This window comes from Aquarana catesbeiana, linkage group LG06, assembly GCF_042186555.1.
Source record: "Aquarana catesbeiana isolate 2022-GZ linkage group LG06, ASM4218655v1, whole genome shotgun sequence".
NCBI lineage: Eukaryota > Metazoa > Chordata > Amphibia > Anura > Ranidae > Aquarana > Aquarana catesbeiana.
The window spans coordinates 360,351,339-360,376,401 of NC_133329.1; the positions used below are offsets into that span (position 1 = coordinate 360,351,339).

Here is a 25,063-nt window from a genome sequence, read left to right on the forward strand (position 1 = left end):
CAACATGTCCCCTGCCCCGCCTTCTTACTATAGGTGTGATGAGGTCGAGTGCACCAAGATGGTCTTGGCAACGTAAATTTCGTAAGTAGTTGATTTCTGCCATGCGCATGCACAGTACTCGGTCAAGCGTTTTGTTAGGCAAATTCTCTATGCACCGACGCCATAGCCACTGAAGGCATGTATAATGCGTTGCGCATGCGCAGTGAGTGCGGTTTGGCGATGCAGCTAATTCCCCGGCACAGGAAGTGACATGAGTTGCACATTCTGCCAGGTTGTTCATTTTGTCAGAACACTGGAAGTGATGTCATGATGTTGCTTTTTGCGTCTGAGGGTCATAGAGATGGTCAGGGGCCATCTGGTCCCCGCCCAGCTCTATGCGAAACCACCACCGGTGAATTCATTCTCCGGCTCCCCGATCGCACGGGAGAGCCTGAAGGAGTGCAGGAGGATGTGGGAGGGGAACGGGGGGGGGGGACGTCCCCTCCCACTACCTGCAAAGGCAATTAAATGGCTAAAGTGCCTCTAAGATGGCTTTTACACTGTAGGGAATCACCGGCTGAAAAAAAAAAAAATCTGGATGATGGCTGTAACGACAGAGCCTGGGGAATACCCAGGAAAAAACCCCAGCCTACTTACCAACCAGCTCCCAGACAACCAAATTAACCTAACAGTATGCGTTAAAAACAGGGGTTTAGTCCGCACGCATTTGAAAATGCACACGTAAGCCACAGAGCCTCATCACGGCACCCCGGTATCTGTGGTCCTAACACTAAAATATGAGTGTCCCCACAGTGGAGGCACATGCATTCTGATGGATAAATGACTGGAGATATCTGGAGGGTGGCTGTAGCTGCAGGCATCATCCAGATATCTCCATTCAAAGTAAATGATGTCCACCCGGGAAGTGGTTAAAGTGGAGGGCCACCCTAAAAAAAAAAATTGCACCAAAAATCTTTAAAAAATTTTAAAAAAAAAGGGAAAAAAAAAGTTACTTACCTGAAAGCCTTGTTGCTAGGCAGTCTTCCTATTCTGCCTCTTCCTATTCCCCGGCATGTCCTGCTCCTCGGTGAGCGGCCCCGTTGCCTTCTGGGAACTGTGTGTGTTCCCAGAAAACCACGGGGCCATTCACAAAGCGCCGCAGGAAACTGGCAGTGAAGACGCAAGGACCCACTGCCTGTTTCCCTTACTTAGGATGGCGGTGCCAGGACCCGAGAGACGGGTCGGCCTTGGGCGGCCGACATCGCGGGCACCCAGGACAGGTAAGTCTACTTATTTAAAGTCAGCAGCTACAGTGTATGTAGCTGCTGACTTTAAAAAAAATGATCCTGGCCGGAATCCCGCTTTAAAGTAGAACTAAACCCACCAATTTAAGTTTCCCAAAAGTTACATTTGAGACATTCCTTGAATGAGAACTGTCACAAATTACTCGTGTTCATATGTCGGCTCCCCATCAAATGACTGGAGTCATACCTGATCACATGGGAAGCACCATGGCAATTGCAGATCAAACAGAGATGGCAGCTTCCATGGCTGTAAAGGATAAAGAAGGGTTTAGTTTCGCTTTGTATAAAAGTGGGCATTGACCATTACTTGTTCTGACCAGGCAGCTGCTAAAAAAAAAAAAAAAAAAAAAACGAAGCAAAATCCCCTGTAAACGCTTTTGGGTTTGCACTGAGCCGATAAGCGGGATGACGGTTATCACAGCGGACAGCAGCGTTTGTGAAGTATCGTTATTTGCACATTAAAATGATTAAGGTTTATTTTTACCTCCGTGAATTACAGCAGGGGCTGTGGAAAATGGAGTCGGTCTACTGATGTAGACATCACTTAGAGCTTCCTTGGCAGAGGTTCAGCGATCTGAGCTTTTTGGCGTACGCCTAAAATAGAAGAGCTTCGGGGGAAAATTGATTGTGTGTTTTCTTGTTTAATCCTTTCATTGCTATAGAGCATGAAAACATGACTGACTTCATTATATTTTCCTGAGACTTTTAGATCTGGTGAAGGGATAGGTCCATTTTGTGTTGTTCTGGATCTTCTGGTAATGGCCGATAACTGTCACTAGGCTGTTCGTGGTGAGGCTCCTCCAATGGGGTCCCTTGGTGTCAATTTTGGACTGAAGGTTTTGTGTTCAGCACTAGGGGGAGCCTAAAGCAGTACTTTTTTCCTGGAAAGGGAAGAATGTCCGTCTTTCTATTACCCTTTATTTATCCATCCCAGCAATCCTATTGGGGTTCACTGGGGGAGATTTACTAAAACTGGAGCACTCAGGATCTGGTGCAGATGTGCAGTGTAGCCAATCAGCTTTTAACTTCAGTTTGTTCTATATAAAGGGTAACTCCACTTTTGTGGGGGAAAAAATATAGCATATACTATTGCGACACAAGTCATATTGTAATTGAATGTTTTTTAAAATGATCTTTCCTGTTTCAATCTGCAGCACACTAATTTTCTGAAAATGCAATGCTACCTGGAGATGTTCTGTGTACAGAATGCCCCTTAGAAACATAATTTCCCATTGTCATAAACACAATTTTAAAAACATAGATATGCATAAAGAAACTTTGGGATAAATACAAACATATGTTCATTTTGATGGATACATGTACTTGTAACTGGTCTACGCGTTACGCGGGATCCCCTGCTTCTTCAGGACCATACATATATTGCAAAAGTGTTATATACAGATTTTCTTACTATAGAAAAGAACAAAAAAACAAGTAAATTCAAATATGGGGGGGGGGGCTGGGGGAAATTATTAATAGTTGTTTAACCGCTTAAGCCCCAGATGATTTTACTCCCTTCCTGACCAGAGCACTTTTTTCGATTCGGCACTTCCTCACTTTAACTGACAATTGCGCGGCCGTGCGACGTTACACCAAAACAAAATTGATGTCTTTTTTTTCACCCACAAATAGCTTTCTTTTGGTGGTATTTGATTCCCTCTGCGGTTTTTATTTTTTGCGCTATAAACAAAATAGAGCATCAATTTTGGGAAAAAAAGCAATATTTTTTAACTTTTTGCTATAATAAATATATAAAAAAAACAATTTTTTTTTTCCTCAGTTTAGGCTGATATGTATTCTTTTACATATTTTTGGTTAAAAAAATTGCAATAAGCTTATATTGATTGTTTTGCTCAAAAGTTATAGCATCTACAAAATAGGGGATAGATTTATGGCATTTTTTTTTTTTTTTTTAATTAGTAATGGCAGTGATCTGCATATTTTTATTTTATTTTATCATGACTGCGACATGGCGGACACATCGGACACTTAACACTATTTTGGGACCATTGTCATTTATACAGTAATCAGTGCTAAAAAAAATGCACTGATTACTATGTAAATGACACTGGCAGGGAAGGGGTTAAATACTAGGGGGCGATCAAGGGGTTAATTGTGTCCTAGGGAGTGATTCTGACCGGGGATGAGGGTTGGGCTACCACTGACATGACAGCGATCACTGGGAGCAGTAGATCTCTGTCATGTCACTAGGCAGAACAGGGAAATCCTTGTTTACATAGGCATCTCCCTGTTCTGCCACTCCGTGACACGATCGCGGGACACCGGCGGACATTGAATCTGCGGGACCCGTGAGCACAGTCACGCTGTATGTGGCGGGCGCCCACTAGCCCTGCCAATTAAAGGGGATGTACATGTACGCCCATTTGCCCACCGCTGCCATTGTGCCGATGTATATCGCCGTTCAGCTGTCGGCAAGTGGTTAATTACCTCAATATCATGAATCGTCAAAACTGAAGAGAGGAATACAGGATCTGATTCAGATGTTTTGCCTACCGGCCCATAGGATATAATCCAGACCTGAAAGACCTGTGAGGTATATTAAAGGTAGGGTGTGATCCCATATAGAAGATATTTGGTGAATAAGGCAGAAGTAAACCTAAAAATCCAAGAGGGGGAAATAAATTTATCCGGTGTATAACAATATACTCCGAACAATGTGAGTCCCAATATCTATTTAAGACAGAGGGTATAAATCCAAAATACCAAGAATACCAGGCATCTCTGTGATGATCACATTAGAGGATAAATGGATTTAATGAACGTCGGCACATATTGACCGAAGACCCGATCATCGGGAAATTTGTTGAGGGAAAAAAAACCACATCTAACGTTTAGAAGGAATAAAGCCACTAGAGACACTCTTACATTGAGCCATTTTTTAGCCCGTAGGGGACTCTTTGAAAAAAGAAAAAAAAAAAAAAAAAAAAATACCATATTCATTTCTGGAATGATGCCATTGTGAACTTGGGATTGGAGATCATATGACATGTCCTCTACCGTACAACTGTCTATGTAGTGATGAGAAACTTTGAAGGAGCAGAATAGACGTTTCTCTTGAAGGAAGGACATTCTAATTGTGAATGTGGTTTTCATTCTGAAAACAATCATACATAATGTAATGAAACCCATTTAGTGTGTCTGGAATTCCATTCAAGTGGCAGGTCTGGATAAAATTTGAAGGGCGTTCGAACTAAATTAGTTGACTCGATGGCAATAGAGAATGTTCAGGGGAATGATTTTTCAGAATTTCCATACGAGTATAAGACAAAACTCTTAAATGTGAATGGCCAGCTTAAAGTGGTTAAGGCTGAAGGTGTTTTGTTTTTTTTTTTTTTTTTTTTTTTTTTTTTTTTTTTTTTTTTTTTACCTTCATGCATAGAATGCATGAAGGTAAAAAAAAACCTTCATGCATTCTACCTTACCAATCCCTACCTGAGCTCCCTCCGAACCAACGATGTTCACATTAGCCTCGGCTGTCCTGGGGCTCTCCCTTCTCACAGCAGTGGGAGCCCATTGGAGAAAGTGAGGGGGGGGCATGGCCCTGTCTCTTATGGACGCATGCAGCGGCTTTCTCTGGAGGCACTGCTGGGGGGTGAGGGACCCGAAAAGAAACTGACCGGAGCTGCTCTGTGCAAAACCACTGCACAGAGCAGGTTAGTATAACGGGTTTGTTAGTATTAAAAAACAAAGCTTTAATACCACTTTAATGTGGAACTTTGCCCTAGAAAGGAAGTTTAACTTTAGGATCCCCCCCCCAACATTATTGGAGGTTTATTTATTGTATTTTTTTTTGGGGGGGGGGGGGGGAGCAGGAATCTAGTTTTGGCAGGTACCCGCTCCCAATTCTGTTGGAATTGCCTAGGCGATCCCACCACAAGTTTGCAACCTCTTGTCACAGATCCCAAGAGGCTGTGGGGCCATTCACAAAGCAAAGTGCGACTCACATATTCGCAGCGGGAAGCTGACTGTGAAGCTGCAAGGAGTCAGTCAGCTTCCCACATTAGACATGGCTACACCGGGGACCCGAAGTCCAGAATAGAACTTGCCTGGGTGAGGATGGAGCTGGATCCCTGGACAGATAAGTGTCCTTTTTTATTAAAAATCAGCTGCTAGAGCATTTGTAGCTGCTGACTTTTAAACTTTTCTAGTGAATGAAGAACCTTCTAGTAATGTACATGGTGGGTAGTCAGGGAGTGCATTCATAGGCAGAAAATATGAAGCTGATATTTGCACCCCAAGTTTTGTGGGTTTCAAGAGACCTATTCTGGAATCAGTGGGCCACATGTGACCTAGCAAGTAATGATTTAAAATGGTTCTAAAGTCTACTTTTTTATTTTTAAATTTTATTTTTTAACTTAACGCATTCTCTGTATTAATTTTAAAAGACATTACTTGTTCTACCTACCCACATCCCTAAACACTTACCTGACTCCTCTACGATCCAGAGCTGTCCCAGTTGCAGCACTGCTTCACCACTTCCTGGTCTCACTGGGAACACTGAGAGCAACAGGTATCATAGGCTGTCAGTCAAACTTATGTGAGGAGGGAGCAGGGGTGGGACTTACTGGTGCTGTGTGTGTGTCTATGGACGCGCATAGCCCGGTTCGGGAGTATGGGTGCCTCCTCAGCACATGGCTTGCTGAGGAGGCACCTAGAGGAGGGAAGAGCAGACCTTGTTGGCAGGGGACTGCCAGAGGGAAGGTAAGGTGAACAGGTGCATCCAAGCTGCTACCTCCTGTGTAATACCTGGTGAGCCTCAAGAACACAGCACTTAGCCTGCAAAGTCTCTGCAAACCTCCTATGTAATCCATACAAAAAAAAGAGAGTGGCTGGTGCCATGGAAGTTGGCTAAAACATTAACTCGTTTCGGCCATCAGGCCTTAATCTTGAGCCAGGATTAAGGCCTGATGGCTGAAACATGTTGGCTTTTTTGACTGTTGCTCACACGCTGCTATAAAACGATGTTTTAGCTGACTTCCATGGCACTTGCCAGTCTCCCTTTTTTTGCAGGGTAAGGGACAGTTCTGTGCAATATCACTGCACAGAGCAGGTTCATAGAACATCGTTTTTTGTGTTTTTAACACAAAATTTAAAAAAATCCGCTTTTAATACCACTTCAAATACAATGATTTTTTTGTATGGGCTTATGGTTTTTAAGGGTCCTAATGAGCACCATGCTAAAGATGTCATTATTGGGAAAACCCACCACAAGTTGGATGTCTTTGTAAGCGGAGAAGGCAGAGACAGGACAGTGACAGAGTGCCTTTTATATTATGCAGACGGGGGATGTTATGTTTTGTCTATGAAGCATACTTTAGTGCCATGAGATTAAGTACTGGCTGGGGCTTTTGTCATCTTCTCTGGAAGTGCGGTCTTCTGTCTGCGAGTGTTTGCGTCTGCTGCACAAAAAAAGAAGCTCTTTGTAACGTGTGCCAAGCGCGCTACAAAGACATCCGCGAACAAACGGTTCATTTATTCTGTGTCTTTGGCCAGGTTAGCTGCTTCCTGACTGAAAAGTATCGGGATAAAGCAGAACCTTAACATTGGTGGAATGTTAATTATTTCTAGTTAGTTTTGTTCCCAGATTTTTTTTTTTTTTGTGGGTGGAAGGTGGACCTTGTATGATTAAGGTATATGATTAAGGTATAGGTCCTGGCTGACCTTTCCACACGTGCGATTTCAGGCATTTTGCCGTTAATTTTTTCAAGCTGCCATTGCCCTTTAATGCACATCGAAACGTTGGGATAAACCTTTTTTGGCCAGGAAGTGGCTGCAAGGAGGCTGAAGAAGATTGACAGCTCGGAGATGGCAAAAAAAAATAAAAAAAAGGCAGTTGTTTAGTTGTTTGAGACATAAGGCTCAATTCCTAAAGCTTAAAAAAAAAAAAAAAATTCTAAAAAAAGTGACAGTTATCTTCCGGTAATAAAGAAGTATAGCCATTGTTCATTTTGGCTGAACTTCTGTGGATCACAGGAGAGCACTTAGTCTTGCACTCCTTTACACCCATGTTGACTTCACAGAAGTCGGTCCAGGGTCCGCGTCGTCACGACAATAGAAGTCTGGATCTGTCAGGTGCCTGGACTGACACACCCGTCTCAGCCTTTCTGCGTGCCGCTGAGCGCCTGAGACGGCCGCTCCCCACCCCTCCATAGCCCAGCGCTCCTGTGAGCGAGGGGGAAGCAAAAAGCTTTCACAGAGCTGTCAGAACCAAGCGATCAGCGGTGTTTGATCGCTCGGTTCTCAGTGTAGAGGCACCGGGGGACCGATGCTACATCCACATAGGTAAATATGAATCTGCAAAAAGCTGTACCCCATACTTCTAAGTCCAATGTAAGCTGAAAAATATGGTCACCAGAAGGTCAGTTTCTTCAGAAGCAACAGAACCAAATTGCGATCTCACAGAGTCACCAGGGAACGCACAGGAGGAACAATGCGGGTGACACTCTGTACAGAGGCACTCACTAAAGTTGGTCTGTTCACTAGCCGAATTTAATTTGAACTTTTTTGTTTTAAAGTGGTTGTAAAGGCTCAAGGTTTTTTATCTTCATGCATTCTGTGCAGAATTATAAAAAAAAACCTGTGTGCAGCAGCACCCCCCCCCCCCCCCAATACTTAAGCCCCATCTTGATCCAGTGATGTGTATGGGAGAAGTAGCCCTCCCAGGTGTCTTCCTCTTTGGCTGAGACAGCCAGTGAGGAAAGAGTGGGGGCGGGGCTGAGCCACACTCTGTTTCCGAATGGACACAGAGCAGCGGCTCAGGAGTGAGCCTGCTCTGGGTGCCCCCATAGCAAGCTGCTTGCTATAGGGGGCACTTGGCAGGAGGGAGGGGCCAGGAGCAACAGTGGGGGACCCGAGAAGAGGAGGAAAAACCCACAACAAAAACTTAATATAGTACAGCTTAAAAGAACTTAAATGTGCTGACTACATTAGTTTACACTTTTCAGGCTAAAAACATTTTCAACAAGTACGAAAAATACCTATTTTTTTTTTTTTTTTATATAATCTTTATTTTAAGGATATTTCCATGAAAAACATACAGAGAGACATAGCATAACAGTTAATACATACGAAGTATGTACGAATTACATAAGGGGGTGTTATGTATCAGATGAATATGTGTATTACCCAGGATCCTGCACACATCAGGGGCAATATGGTAGGGGGATATTTGTAGTCATCTAATCGACACTTATAAATTCACACAACCATTGATCGCCCCTATTGCTCCCCGATGGAGGATCCCAGAACAAGACTATAACCATCAGTCAACTGTATGGGTTTAACTGGAACCCATAGTACCTGAGACCAGGTCGAACGCTAGGTCATAAACCTTGATGTAAGCCATAACATACTGTAATTATTCTTTTTATAATAATGAAAGTATCAGAAAAAACAGGAAAAAGAAAAAAAAAGGGTAAAAAGGGAGGGTGGGGGGAACAAAGGGAGAACGAAAAAGAAAAAGGAAATGTTACACCTCTTATCATATTCAACCATATTGAACTGCTCTGGGCTTATTAGAGCACGTCTGTGCATCAGTCCCTGTTGGTAGTTACTTCAATATCTGTCGAAAAACAACCTCAGACGCGAGGATCAATTGAGGTTCTGTATCTGAGAAGATCCTCTGGCTGGCACCTTCCCCTGACCTGTGTAGTGCATCCATGTGGCCCATATTGAGTAGAACTTTTCGTATTTGTCCTTACACTTCGCCATCCATTCCTCTGCGGCCATAATATTATCAACCAACCCTATCCATTCGGCACGTGTGGGTATTTGAGGCTTTTTCCAATGTATAGGGATCAGCCTTCGTGCTGCGTTAAGTAAGTGTGGTAAAATTGACTTGCGATACTGGCCGAGAGGAATGGTAGGGAAGTGCAGTAAGGATTCCAGTGGTGAGTCTGGGAGTTCTACATCCAAGATGAGTTTAATTTGAGTATGTATGTCCAGCCAGAATGGTCGTAGTTTGGGGCATTCCCACCAAATGTGGAGGAATGAACCCCGAAGTCCGCATTCCCTCCAGCATGCGTTGGAAAGAGACGGATAGATCTTAGTGAGCTTAGCGGGGACCCTGTACCACCTGGTCAAAACCTTATAGCTGTTCTCTTGCATTTTGGTGTCAACAGTGCTTGAATGGGTAAGGCGGAAAAGATGTTCTAATTGGGGTTCTGTAAAGATGTGGTTAAGATCTTTCTCCCACTCCCTAATAAATCCCAGTTTTCCCTCTTCCTGTAAAGATTGCAGTAACTCATATAACACTGAGATCGCATGGGGGGTGATGGAGGATGACATCGAAAAATACCTATTGATCATGCCAGAAATGCAGTGTCTTTGTCACTTTCTGTGAGCTTTAAAGTGGTTGTAAAGGCACAAGGTTTTTATTTTTTTGCATTCTATGCATGAAAGTAAAAAACATTGTGTGCAGCAGCCCCCCCTCTTGATCCAGTGATGTCCAGGAGAGCCTTTTGGGGAGTCTCACCCCTGATTGGCTTTTGGCAGCAGCGGGGGAGCCATTGGCTCCTACTGCTGTCATTCACAGCCAGTGAGCCAATCAGGATACAGGCGGGGTGGAGCCGAGCCGCAGCTCCGTGACTGAATGGACACACAACAGCGGCTCAGCTCGGGTGCCCCCATAGCAAGCTGCTTGCTGTGGGGACACTTGCAGGAGGGAGGGGCCAGGAGTGCTGACGTGGGACCTGAGTAGAGGGGGATCTGGGCTGCTCTGTGCAAACTTATATGTGTGGGGGTTTTTTTTGTTTTTGTTTTTTTATAATCTGCATTTATTTTGCTTTAAGAAAAATTGATTGACTTTCTAATCATTATCAATATCTGTTTGCCTTTAATAAACCAAAGCGGATTGAAGTGGTTATTCCAGGATGATGACCGCAGCTACTCACAATCCTGGAATGTATTTTTTCAGCCGGCAATTCTCTTTTATGTGTAAGTGATCCTAGGATCACTTTTACAGGTGGCGGAGGGACCTGTTGCAGCCCATGCTATCACAAGCAAGGGATGATGTTCATCCCTTGTGATAGCAATTAAGTTGATCAAAAAAAAAAAAAGTTAAAGGCACGATGTTTTAAAAAATAAATAAATAAAATTTAAAGTGCCCAATGCTCAGGTACACTTGTACGTCCTTCACACGTATGTAAATGGTGACAACACGTGAGGTGTCACCTCGAACAACAGAGAGAACAATAATTCTAGCACCAGGCCTCCTGTGTAACTCTAAACTGGTTAACGGTAAAGGCTTTTAAAGCGTTGCCTATGGAGATTTTTAGGTATCGTCGTTTGGTGGAGTTACATGGGCTTGCGCAGTTTTTAAATTGTGACATTGGGTATTATTGTGTTTGTGTTAGCTAAAATTCATGTGTTTTGTTTTTTTTTTTTCCTGAAAATTTGCATTTGCTAAACCGCCATGCAAATATTGCGCAACATAAAAAAATTTGCCGCATCTCCGATTGTGGTAAGCAGCCTTGTGGCTGCTTACCACGTGATCAGTTGTGGCCAATCACAGCTGATCAACTGCGGCTCTCCCATTCAGAGGGGTGGTCTGTGCTGATAATCAGCACATTGATTATCAGCACAGCTCCCATTAGATGTGCCAAGCGGTGCCCAAAAGCTGCCACTCGGTGCCCCCTCAAAAAAATCTGTGCCAATCAGTGCCCAGCAGTAACGCCTGTCTACCTCGTCAGTGCTATTAGTGTCCATCAGTGCCCATCAATTCTACATATCAATGCCTCCTCATCAGCGCCCATCAGTGACGGAGAAAACAAAGTTCTATGACAAACTAAGAACCTTTTTTTTTTTTTTTTCCTTCCAAAATTTCGGTCTTTTTTTTTTTTTAGTTTAACAAAAAATAAAAACCCCAGAGTTAATCAAATACCACCAAAAGAAATCTCTATTTGTGGGAAGAGAATGATAAAAATGTAGTTTGGGTACAGCGTTGTATGACCGCACAATTGTCATTCAAAGTGCGACAGCGCTGAAAAGTGTCCTGGGCAGGAAGGGGGGAAAGTGCCCGGTATTTAAGTGGTTACGAAGTGAGAGACTGGGGGCGATCAGCAGCTTTGAGATGCAACAAATGCTAAAAACGCAATAAGAATACCGGGCTTTAGAAAAAGTGACAGTTATTTTCAGTTGAGTCCAATGAGCTTGGAAAATGATTCACAGGTCTAGAATAATGCTCTTTATCCTTGTGCTACGGCTATGTGAAATGAGTCGGTCATACTAAATAATCAGCGATGGTTTACATCTTCTTTAGTATGGCATTATCTCTTCAGTCTGTTATTTCTATCATTTTTTGGCGTGGGGTTTGGATTGGAGACGTCTTCCCCTCCCTTGGCCCTGTGAGTAAAGCTTTGTCATGTTGGGTTTTTTCGATCGCTGAAAGGCTGATTTGTTTTATTGGGCACTTTCTCAGATCAGTTTTCATGATTCAAGTTGTGTGGGATGGTTACTTAGCAATGTCCTCTGAGTGATAAATGCTTTTGGTTTCTGCCGAGTTTTAACTAAAAAAGATATTTTTTTTTTTTTACATGACTTTCAGTGTTGATATCACTAAAGATATTCCTATAATGAGTATATATGTAGTGAGATCTGCTGAAAGGGAAAGTGTAAGGTGTCTTCGGTGAGCGCAGATTCGGAGTCGGTGTTTCAGAGTTCAGCTGAATTTTTCCTGTGACTCATATTTAATGCTTTCCTTAGCTTTGTTCATATTAAAGGGTAACTCCACTTTTGTGGGAAAAAAAAAAATTGGCAAATAAAAGAAGTCATATTGTATTTGAATGTTATTAAAAAAATATCCTCGTTGTGAATTCCAACTATTGCAATAACTGCCCAGTTAATCAACCAATTTTAAAGCCACTAAGGTAACTTCCCTTCATAAATCTAAAACTTCCCTAAAGGGTGGATTTGATTTAAATCGCTAGTAAAAAGGCTTGATTTAAATAATTAATATTATGTGTGTGTATATAGATAATAAAGATTATTTAGATATCTATCAAAGAAAGAGAGAGATATTATATAAATAGAATATATAGATAGAGGTGTGTGTGTGTGTGTATATGTGTATGTGTATATATATGTTTATATATATATATATATATATATATATATATATATATATATATATATATATATCTATATGTATGTGTGTGTATATATATATATATATATATATATATTTTTTTTTTTTAGATAGAGAGAAAGAGATAATATAAATAGTAAGTATATATATATATATTTATTAGAGAGATGGATATATATATATATATATAATATTATTAGATAGATGTATAGATAGAGAGAAAGAGATAATATAAATAGTGTGTATGTATATATATATATATATATATATATATATATATATATATATATATATATATATATATATATATATATATATATATATATATATATATATATATATATATATGAGAGAGAAAGCGATAGATGGATATATATATATATATATATATATATATATATATATATATATATAAAAAATCTCCCTCTCTCATATATATATCCATCTATCGCTTTCTCTCTCATATATATATATATATATATATATATATATATATACACACACTATTTATATTATCTCTTTCTCTCTATCTATACATCTATCTAATAATATTATATATATATATATATATATATATATATATCTCCATCTCTCTAATAAATATATATACTTACTATTTATATTATCTCTTTCTCTCTATCTAAAAAAAAAAATATATATATATATATATATATATTATATATATGTACGTACGTACCTGACAGGTGCTTTTTAAATGTAAGGACTTATTCTTGCTGCAAACAAAATGAAGGTTCCTATTTTGAATAAGATTTCAGGTTAGTAAAACAGCGATATCAGAACAGATTCAATCATACAGTTTGTAGTGTATATAGATTTGCAAAACAATGGTATAAAGGAATATTCCTGAACTTTGTTTTTATCTCATGGTTGCTGTGACATTGTGTCACAAAAAAATTTAAATACAGTGGAACCTTGGATTACGAGCATAATTCGTTCCAGGAGAATGCTTGTAATCCAAAGCACTCGCAAATCCCCATAGAAGTCAATGGAAATGAAGATGATTTGTTCCGCATCAACTTCTATTGCATGCAATACCGCATGTGGCCAGAGGTTGGGGGGCGCCGGAGAGCCTCAGAAATACTACGGGACAGCTGGGCTGAACTCAGAAACCCTCGGAAAGGCTCGGAAGCACTCATTTCCGAACCGTTCCGAGTCACCGGCGCCCCCGAACCTCTGGCCAAATGCGGTACTGCACACCCCATTAGCTTGAATTCTGCTCGTTTTGTGAGACAACACTCACAAACAGAGTCAAGATTTAAAAAAAAAAAAGTTGCTAGTCTTTCAAAATGCTCGTTAACCGCGTTACTCGTTAACCAAGGTTCTCTGTATTGCAGAATATACAGCCTCATGCCACATAACTAAGTTCAGTTTCATGCTGAATAAACAAATTTATTAATGTATCTTAAATAGAAAACTATCTTTTTAGATTTTTACTCCAAAAGCATTTATATTAAAATAAATTTGATCAATATTTTTTTTTTTTTTTAATCATCTGATTTATATCCACCCTGTTGTAAAGTCCAAAGGTTTTTTTATTTTAATATATTCTATGCATCAAGATAAAAAAGCCTTCTGTATGTAGCAGCCTCCCAATACTTATCTAATACTTACCGTTCATCCAGTAATCTCATCGTGTGTAATAGGCTTAGAGGGGGTTGAAAAAGGATTGTACAATCGGGTTGTATAATGTATGCCAGTTTTGGAAAACCAACAAGTGTATATCATTGGATAACGGTGTACAACAGTTCAGCTCATATGTAGAGATTCATGGCAGCGTTGTCAAGGTCATTAATATGAGTCGGAAGGACTAGCACACGACCTATATGTTAATACAATGAACAATAATAATGTTTTCATTCAGAGATGCTCATTAAATTCAGCCTGGCATCCTGTTTATTTTGCAATCACTGGAACTGCATGGCATGTTTTGTCTTTGCGTTGCGGAGACAAATGGCTATTGTGAAGCCACATGCCTCGAGTTCTGCATAATTGTGTATGCAAATTCTTTTTTTATATACATTTATGCCCGCTCAGGAAATTCAATTATTCCGATTATTCTAAGAAAATAGTTTCCTCCTTCTGTGTTTTCACTTTCAGCTTGTAGTTTTGTATTTAATGTTTACCATTAAGCTGCATTCCCAGTCCTGCTGGGGCGCAAAAGTAAAGTGCACTATACTATGGGGTTTAAATACTGTTCTTGGAGAAAAGGCTGCTTTAGGTTTTCTTTAGTTCTGGCAATCGATCATGTGACCGGGGGAAGGATTTGGTCACGTCCCTGTAATGATGATTAGTACAGAACAGTGGTGGTACATTGGTCATTGGTTCAGTGCCCTCTTGGCACAGGAACCTCCTCGTATAGACCAGTGATATAGACCTTGGCACCCCAGGTGTATTGGAACTACATTTCCCATGATGCTCATGCACTCTGCAGTGTAGGTGAGCATCATGGGAAATGTAGTTCCAAAACATCTAGGATGGCCATCACTGCTATAGACTCATTTGTACAGCATGTGGCCATTAAAGCCCACCCTCTTTGCCGGTGCACGTATACGTTACGTGGGTCGTATAAGGTTAGGAGCTGGTTTCTTAAAGCGGGGGTCCACCTATCTATCGTGTTTTTTTTTTTTTTTTTTTTTTTGAGTTCATTCACAAACTTTTCTTCTCAGCATTACATACTCACATATTGTGTGGAATATGTCCGCCTGTGTCAGATTTCGTCAGAAAGAATAACTTATATTATTCACTGCAGGCGGTTTCCATCTTCATTGTGGGCATTTGAAGCCCACAGGCATTTATTTCCTGGATGTGGTGAATGCTGTGCTCCCAGCATTCACCGCTCGTTCCCGCACATGCTCAGTGGCATCCTGGGAAGCCTGAGACTAGCTCCCAGGAGTCTGGGAGAGGCTAGAAACACGCCTACTCCCATGGGAGGAGAACCAGGAAGTGCAAAGAAGAATAGAAAAATAAAAGGTAATTACTGCGATTTAAATTTTTTTAAATGGCATGTCAGCATCTAGGCAAGGAAGAGAATACATACAGATATTGTTCAAAATTTGGGTGGAACCCCGCTTTAAGTTAGTACTATAGGGAGGCACTGGCGGGGGGGGGGGGGGTGGGTGCAACACTTTACAACTCTTCGCGGTGCCGCATCGATTTGAAAAATGGTTTCTGCACTATTTTTGGCGATTTTTTTTCAGGTGCAACTTGCATAGACATCTGTGTATGAAGCCGCTCAAATGTCTTCCAAGTTGCACCTGAAGTCACACTAACATGTGGCTTTTAAATTGTGTGATTTTCAAAGCTGCATTCACTGTGAACGAGGGCTAAGAGCCTGTTCACTCTAGTGTGCCTAAAAATGCATCTCGCCTTTTAAAAGAAACGCATATGCTTTTTAGGTGTGTTTTTTTTTTTTTGTGTTATCCCTGGTCACAGGAGCAAAAATTTACACGTGACAAAAATGCAATGCGTCTTTGCTTTCCCATTGATGTGGGATGGGAGGTGTGTTTTTGGGGCTCTTTTTAGGAAGTGCACCAAAGATGCAGTATGTTGGACTTTTAAAAACTGAGCACAGTGATGTGAAGAGTTCCATAGGATTTAAGCTCCATTCACACTTTGGCAAAGCGGTAACAAGCGCTCCTGCTCGTGATTTTGTTGAGCGATTTGCAGGTAGTTTTGCATGTACCAGAAGGCCAGCCTGTTCACTTAAATGGGCCTTTGCCACCCCTCCTTTTTTTGGGTGATGAGCTTTAGGCGATGTTGAAAGGCACGGTTTGCTGTGTGATCTTGTTGCACGACAGTCGCAGCAGATTTGCATCGCGTTTTGGGTGCCATTAAAGGATAATGGCGCCCAAATGCACATTGGACGTTGTGTAGCAATGCCCACGATTCCAAATCGGGAAGTGTGAATGGAGCCTCAAGTGAGATTTTTTTTTTGTGCGTTTTTTGTTGCACTTGAAAGGTGTGTTTTAGCATGGCAACCGCACACCAATGTAAACAGAGCCTAAGAAAGGTAAAGTTTTAGCTTTTCTAATATTCTTAAGCAAGTTTAGAATTGATTAGCCCCCATTAACACCTGAGCGTAATTATTTTTAGGTGACATTGAAGAGTTTTTTGTTTGCACACTTAAATGCATTTTTTTTTTCTTTTTAAAGCATTTTTCATGTGTTTTTTAAATGTCAGTCATTTTTGTTTTTGCTAATATCTGTGACATCATAGGTTATCGCCCTTGTATGTGTTTCCTGGTTAGTCTTTGTGGAGTTGTGACGTCTTCTACTATTGGAGCTCTTGAGCCATTTACGCTATGACATTTTCTGCCCAGGGCCTCTGCCTCCTGCCCCAGTTTGTTGTGCTCCAGTTGACATTAGTGGGGCCAAAATGGCGCAATTCTGTCCCAAATAAAACCTCCTGTACTTCATTGTACAAGAAGCGGCAGCACGATGCTCAGGTGTGAACAGGAACCATGGAATATAATGGAAATCTTCATGTTAAGTGTTGACGCGCTTCAGCAAAACATGTGTGAAATCGCTCCGGTGTGAAAAGGGGTCTTGGCTTAACATTTGTGTATTGGTCTAATTTTAATTATGAAGTATTTTAGGTTGCATTATTCTTTACATTAGCTGTATATATGTATATTATGGAATTTTCATTTGTTGTGTGTTTTTCCTTCTTTCCAGAGCTGTACAATGGTGGATGGTGGTATGATCCTTCCTCTGCTCATAATGGTAGCCTTTTCATCTCCTAGTATAGAAGGTAAGTTACCCAACCGACCTTATTGCTGAGTATTCTGCTAAGTTTAGTTTTTTTTTTTTTTTTTTAGGAAAGGACCGCATTCCTAAAAACCTATAAAAACACCTATTTTAGAGCAGTATTTAGCTTTAAAAGGCGAGTTCCTAAAGGAACTGCAGGCTGCTCACATAATTTAAAAAAAAAACACGTCTTTGCGATTCTGAAGCTTCCCTCCAACCACTTTGCTTATTATTTTATATATACTGTGATTCTGTACTTGCCAAATATGCTGCAGAAATCTCCCCCCCACTGAGTCTGGCTGCAACCATTTTAACTGTGAGCAGCTGAAGCTGCTGCCTGTTCACTTCCTGGATTTACACAGACATATAGAGGCACACCTCCAGCTCTGTAGCTCTCATTGGCCATCTTATGACTTATCCCCTCTCCCTTCCTGGCAAACTCTTACAAGCGTTAAAGAGAGAGCCCCTTAATTTGCATAGATTTCCTCTCACTTCCTGTTTGGCTATGGGGCAGGAAGTGAAGGGAAATTTTTGCACTGGGACGGAGATGGTAAAAAATAAACTGACAGGGGCTATAACCCTCCCTTACTCTATCCAAATTGGAAAAAAAAAGTGTTGCCTATAGTTCTACTTTAAGCACAAATTTCTGGTAATTTTATGGAGAGGACTAAGAAGATGTAACCATGTCAGTGGTGCAGCAGAAAACATAGCACAGTGAGGAAGGTTGATAGGACAGTCAAAATTTGAAGCCCCCCGCCCCCCCCCCCCCAGTTGCGGAATGCCGGCCGCCCGCATACCGGAAGCAGTGCGGCCGCTTTATGGGGCGCTAGACTAATTTTCCTCTCAGCCCAGTCCACCCCATAAGACTGGCGCTACACTGTGTAGCACAACAGTGTAGCGCAAGCCGGCGGGGACTCTTTCCGTGCTGCCCCCCTGAAAAGTGCTGCCCTACGCCTGGGCCTTGTCGGCCTAGGCCAGGATACAGCGTTGCTAGAACTATCAATATATAACTGCTCTAACTATTGCTCTAACGTAGCAAAATAAAACTTGCTTAGCGGTATCGCCGTTTTACGTGTAGGTGTGTCTGATGCATGCATTTAGTGTGATTACTAAAGAGGAATTTGCCTATGCACAGAAAAATTTCAACACCCATAATAACAAATGGAAGATTTGCACTTCTAATAAACTCCTAAAACAATTCCAAATATCTCTGCAAATGTGTTTTTATTTATTTATTTTTCTTGTTAGTGTTCAAGCGCTTTAGTGCTGTTTTTCTTTGTCACATGGCTTCTTTCCATCACTGAATGATTCAGATGATGTACAGTATTTCCTTTCATTTTTTTTTTTTTTTCTTTTTTTGGCAGCCAAACTTTTTTAGAGTTCTCATTAGTGATATATGTTTCTATTTGCATTTGTGCAGGAACTAGTCTGAACAACAAAATACTTCTCACGCCCTTACATTACTACTCATCTCAAAGTTGTGTTAAATATTTAAAAGAGAAGTATGGGTTTGCACTTTTTTGCATAATCATACTTACCTAGGTGGATGCAGCCTCGGCCCGAGGCTGCATCTGTCCCCCGCCGCCTCTGCACTGAGAACCGAGCGATCAAACACCGCCGATGGCTCGGTTCTCTGGGCTCCCCGAGCGGAGAGCTGCTGCCTGTCAATCAGCGTCTCTCCTGCTCCTCCGCGCTCACTGCTGAGCTGTAGGGGGCGGCTGTCTTAGCGGCTCGCTGGGAGGCTCAGGCAGCCATCAGACCAGGCAGCTGGCGGATCCAGACTCCCATTGTTGGGATGACGCTGTGCCTGGACTGATTCCTGTGACATAAGTGGACCTCTCTCTGCTGAAAACGGGTCACAGGAGTGTAAAACAAATTGCACTCCTGTGACCCGTAGGAGAAGCCCAGGTGAATGAGCTCAGGCTGGACTTCTCCTTAAAGTATGTACCTGATGTGTTAACCTAGGAGGGATCCTTGTGGCAAGTGAAACAAACTAAAATCTGGAAAAAATAACGTTCCCTATAACTAGGGTTAACTAAGTTGTTTTTTTTTTTTTTTTTTTTATTTATATATATATATATATATATATATATATATATATATATATATATATATATATATATATATATATATACATATACATACATACATACATACATACATACATACATACATACATACATACATACATACATACATACATACATACATACATACTTTAGGCTGGGTTCACACTATTGAGAATTGGGTTTTCTCGGATCCAATTCGCATGTCAGGAGCCTGTTATCGGCTCTCGGTGGAGCCGGTTCACAAATTTCCAGAGCAAATTGCACAGGAGCCCTGAAATCGGACCTGAAATGATGAACAGGGGCACACCGGACTCCTGCTGTGAGCCGCTCCATGCTGCGGTGTGAACCCAGCCTTAATGATACCACAAATGCGGTGCATTTGCCTGCACTGGATCACATGGTACAATAGTACCATGCAACCCGGTTGCTGTGCGTTCTATAAAGTAGAGCACACACTTCTTTTTGTGCGGTCTTGTGCAATTTTTGCCCTTTCAAATGAATGGGCTGAAATTGCTGTGCGCCTGGATCGCATGTGAATCACAGAGGAACGCACAGCGTGTCCCTGTGTGTATCGGCCCTTAATTATTCTATTTACTGGAAAGCTCTTCTTCCTTCCTTTTTTTTCTCTTTAGGAGAAAGCCTTAAATAATAAACCGTGATTGTGGTTGTAAATTTCATAGAAGCTGAGCCTTCTCTTTTGTATTTTACATATTTGAGATTCCAGGTTATAGAGTGTTTTAGTGTAGTGCACAGCATTGTGAAGGATGATGGCGGTTTATAAATAAAGCTTGGTAATAAGGCAAAGAGTCTGCAGAGAGCTGGAGAGAGCAAGAACCCAGCCGCCCTCCCCTGAGGCCAGTCATGCACCGCTCCCCCCCCCTGCTGGTATTGTTGTGACTGGGCTGAGCTTGGCTGGAGAAAAATAAGGGTGATTTAAACAGATAAGCATACTTCATGTGGAAAAATAGAGACACGTATTCAATCCAAAAATAAAAATTTTATTTATTGCAGTTTTCTAATCATTTAATGTGGTGACCGCTTTAGTTTTCTTTCTTTTTTTTTGGGGGGGGGGGGGGGGGGGGCTTTTTTCCCCTTTTTATTTTTATCTGGTTATCTAGCTAGTAGCACACATCCTTTTCTTAAGTTGTCTCCACTCCACCAGATGAGCAATGATGACACCTTGGACCGCAGCATTGGCAACCTGAGGAGAGGATATTGTTAGCTGTACTAGCAAAGTAAAAGTAACCCCTTTTTTTTTTAAGTATTTTTTGCTATAGAATTACTTGGAACTCTCAATTGTTATAAATATTTTTTAAAGCAGTGGCCCTAGAGAATAAAATGGCGGGTGTTGCAAATTTTTTATGTCCCACGGTATTTCCGCAACTTTTTTTTTTTTTTAAACAGTTTTTTTCTTTTTTTCTTTTTTTTTTTTTTTTTTTTTTAATACCCTTTTAAAGTAATTGTAAAGTCTCATTTTTTTTCTATAAGAATAACAAACCTGCTCCACTTACCTGTTCTGTGCAGTGGATTTGCACAGAGCAGCCTGGGTTCTCCAGTTCTCGGCTGCCTCTTCTGTGCTCCTGGCCCCTCCCTCCTGTTGAGTAGAATGCATTAAGATAAAAAAAAACCTTCCGACTTTACAACCCCTTTCATTTTAATTAGGGCTGTTACTGATTAAAATTTTCGTGTTCGATTAGTCGATTTTTTTTTTTTTTTTTTTTTAATCGACTAATTTCGATTAATTATAATGCACATACAGATCCAACTACTTTTAGCTGATCTCCTTGCATTGCAACTCTGCATTAATCAGTGGTAAATGTGGTATACACTATATACAATCACCCGACACTAGTTAGTTTCCACAATCCATGACTTAACTTCACAGTTCACATAAATACAAAATGACCACCAGCAGAAAGACTGCCCAGTAAAAATACAACTACCAGTAAAGAGACTACCCAGCAAAGAGTGCCACTGCCCAGCAAAGAGACCACCCAGCCCACAGACCACCCAGCCAAGTCCACCACAGCACAACCCCATTCAGCAGCATTTTTTCTTCATTGGAAAGCTCCTACATCACCAACTCTAGGTAAATGGAAATACTTAATACTTTCGGTGTATAGAACTAGGTACTACAACAGAGAATGCCCTTCCAAATTTGGAAACGTAGCCTCATGACTTTAGCACCCCGATACTGCAATTATGACTTTACTTCCTTTAGATGGGGCATTGCTCTACATGTTGGGGTCCTTCTCTAAGCGTCTCTTTCCAAATTCTGTAGAATTTCTCCAGGTCTCCCTCTGGGTGCTTCCTATGGGACTTGTCCTCTGCTGATGGGGGGGGGGGGAGGGGGGGTTGATGTTTGCTTTGTGGTGATGCTTTGTTATTACAGCATGTTGTATAGTTTTATATATCTCTATTTAATGTGAGGTCTGGGGAAGTAATGTATCATCTTTAAGGCTTCCATGTACACTGCTGCTGATAAACGGACGTTTAGGGGTTTTTTTTCAGCAGCCCCTGAACTCTTCTCTGTTATCTTATCTGTCCATGTATACTGAGTAGTAGTAGCAGTTGAGTTTATTGGCACTTTTTTGAAAGCAAAAAATCGTGTTCGGGACGGAAGTTTATTGCCAGTTGAAATTCCAAATGCTTGTAACAGCGTGCAAACGCGTCTAAGCGATATGGAGCACGAGAGAGCATTTTTTTCCGCATTGTGGGCATTTGGGAGGGTATTCTGATAAGTACAACCTGTTATCTGGAGAAATGCTTCTAAACGAAAACTCTCATGAACGCCCCTAAACACGGCATGTAGGAATGGCAAAACACATTTTAAACGTCGGTTACTAGCTGTCAAGTTCCAGCATTCAGAAGAAGTTTTCAAAAGTCTTGTGTACATGAAGCCTTACCCTGTCGATCCTGACAAGGGTTTGGTGGGGGTGGACTACAATTTTTTCTTGCTACTTTCTCTGTCTTTTGCAGATGGATTTTCTAGCTTTGTATTCAGTGTTTTTTGTGTTATTTCTGAAAACCCCATAAAATAGAATTTATTAAAAAAAAAAAAAAAAGCCATGCTGACGGGGCCACCGGCAAAGCAAATTTTGGTTGGATCATCAAGAATTAGCCAAATTTACTCAGTGTATGGCCAGCCTTAAAGTGGATGTAAACCCTCACATATACCACAGTGAAGTGGACAGCCTCATTTGATACACAGAGATGAAACAAATTTCCCTATATAAGTTTTACATGTACAGTATCTCCCAAAAGTGAGTACACCCCTGACATTTTTGTAAGTATTTTATTATATCTTTTCATGTGAAAAGAAATGACACTTTGCTACAATGTAAAGTAGTGAGTGTACGGCTTGTATAACAGTGTACATGTGCTTTCCCCTCAAAATAACTCAACACACAGCCATTAATGTCTAAACCGCTGGCAACAAAAGTGAGTACACCCTTAAGTGAAAATGTGTAAATATTTTGTGTGGCCACTATTATTTTCCAGCACTGCCTTAACCCTCTTGGGCATGGAGTTCACCAGAGCTTCACAGGTTGCCACTGGAGTCCTCTTCCACTCCTCCATAACATCACGGAGCTGGTGAATGTTGGAGGCCTTGCGCTCCTCCACCTTCTGTTTGAGGATGCCCCACAGATGCTCAATAGGGTTTAGGTCTAGAGACATGCTTAGCCAGTCCATCACCTTTACCCTCAGCTTCTTTAGCAAGTCAGTGGTCGTCTTGGAGGTGTGTTTGGGGTCTTTATGTTGGAATACTGCCCTGCGGCCCAGTCTCCGAAGGGAGGGGATCATGCTCTGATTAGAGCAACAATTTTTTTTGTCAGAGGTGCCATGTTGAACTTCCAGTGACTAGTATGAGAGTGAGAGCGATAACACCAAATTTACCACACGTGCTCCCCATACACACCTGAGACCTTGTAACACTAACAATTCACATGACAGGGGGAGGGAAATGGCTAATTGGGCCCAATTTGGAAATTTTCACTTAGGGGTGTACTCACTTTTGTTGCCAGCTGTTTAGACATTTATGGCTGTATGTTGATTTATTTTGAGGGGACAGCAAATTTACACTGTTATACAAGCTGTACACTCACTACTTTACATTGTAGCAAAGTGTCATTTCTTCGGTGTTCACATGAAAAGATATAATAAAATATTTACAAAAATGTGTGAGGTGTACACTTTTTTGTGAGATGCTGTATATCTGCTGTCTTCAGCTTTATATACTGTTTAGAAAGTGCACATCCTGGTAGGAGATTTTCTCTTCCTGTTCAACACTGCAGTGAAGCCTGGGCATACAGCCAAGACAGCTGATTGGAGGAAAGGCACACACTCCCTCTCCTCATAGGTAGAGACTTTCAGAGCTGATCATAGTTCAGGGCTCTGCTAATCTATTTATAGCATCCTCCCCAACACAAAACTCTGCTTTTATCATATGTGATGGAGAACTTGTCAGGAGTTATCAGGCTGATAACAGAACAGGTGCTTTGAAGTGCAATAACAAAACACTGCAGATATATATGCCCAGCTCAAATTCATGAATCGCAGTAGGAAACCGTCCGTGAAACCTGAAGGCTCCATGGCCGGTTTTCCTTGGTTACAATGGTGGTGCCTGTATCCGAGCCTATGGATCGATCAACCGCGGGGGGCCGACATCGGGCTCCCAGGACAGGTTAGTGTCCTTATTAAAAGTCGGCAGCTACAGTGTTTGTAAAAAAAAAAAGAATGTTTGTTTGCGGCTGGAACACCGCTTTAAGAAGAGTGCTGACCTAATACCGAGCTCTCAGATTCATCAACATCTGTCCTATAAATAAAATTACAATTCCTGTCACATATGGCCAAATTTTGATATGAAAACCAACTTTCCATGGACTGTGGGAGGAATTGTGAAAACACCCAAAGGAAACCCTATGCAAACCTGGGGAGGACATACATTAACTCCCGAATTAGGGAATGCAATGTATTTTATAGCTACTGTCCATAATCCTAGTTGCCTGCATTATGCTGTTCTCCTTCCCATGTCCAAACCATTCCCTAGATTGCAGCATTTTCAGTCCAGATCCATCCTACTTTTTGTCACAGACCTAAAACAAGTAGAAAAAAAGTGTTGCCACCATTGTGTCTCGACATTGTTGACGCGTTTCACACAATACCAATCTTATGCTTATTTAGCACAGTATTGTGTAAAACGCTTCAGCAGTGTATGTCCACGGTGCTGTCTTATTGTCTGTCATGATGGAATAAAGTACCACTATTGATCAACATCTCCCTGCAGTGTGTAGCCACTTGTTTGTTTCCAGTTATCACAGTTGGCGAGCTGGGCAGGCACCTGTGTAGAAGAGCCGTGTCAGATCTTGCTTCTCACTTGCCTGGAGCGGCAGTAACTGCTTTGTTGGACCTAGAACAAGTACTCTGTATGGCCAAACAAATTCAGTTGTTAATACTACAACATACCAATACATTTTAGACAACTGAGTGCTTCCAACCTTTTACCAACAGCTTGGAGAAGAGCCTTTTCAGGCATGACAGTGCCCATATGTACAAAGACAGCTCCATGGACATGGTTTGACCAGCTCAGTGTAGAGGAACTTCAGTTGTCTGCACAGATCCCTGACTGCAACCCTATTACAACACCTTGGATGCTTTGGAATGACAGTTAATCAACTAGAATTTTTAAGAGCATGACATAAATACCAACTAGTTCAGTTTGACAACAAAGGGTTGATATTTTCATATCTGGTGTATCAAAATTTAGGAAATATTATCTTATATCTTTTAAATGAAAGGACTGAAGGAGATTGAGTCTTTGAATACAAGGTGATCTCTTTG

The 25,063-nt window shown here is 41.3% G+C and overlaps 1 protein-coding gene across 2 annotated transcripts in view; it reads left to right on the forward strand.

Annotated features, from left to right (window-relative positions):
* Positions 1 to 25,063, forward strand: part of ACVR1 (activin A receptor type 1) — a 145,231-nt gene that overhangs the window by 53,531 nt on the left and 66,637 nt on the right. For both annotated transcript variants that reach the window (XM_073634122.1, XM_073634123.1), the window contains exon 2: positions 17,082 to 17,157. In XM_073634122.1, the coding sequence (XP_073490223.1) occupies positions 17,082 to 17,157 (76 nt within the window). The remainder of the gene's footprint in view (positions 1 to 17,081; positions 17,158 to 25,063) is intronic.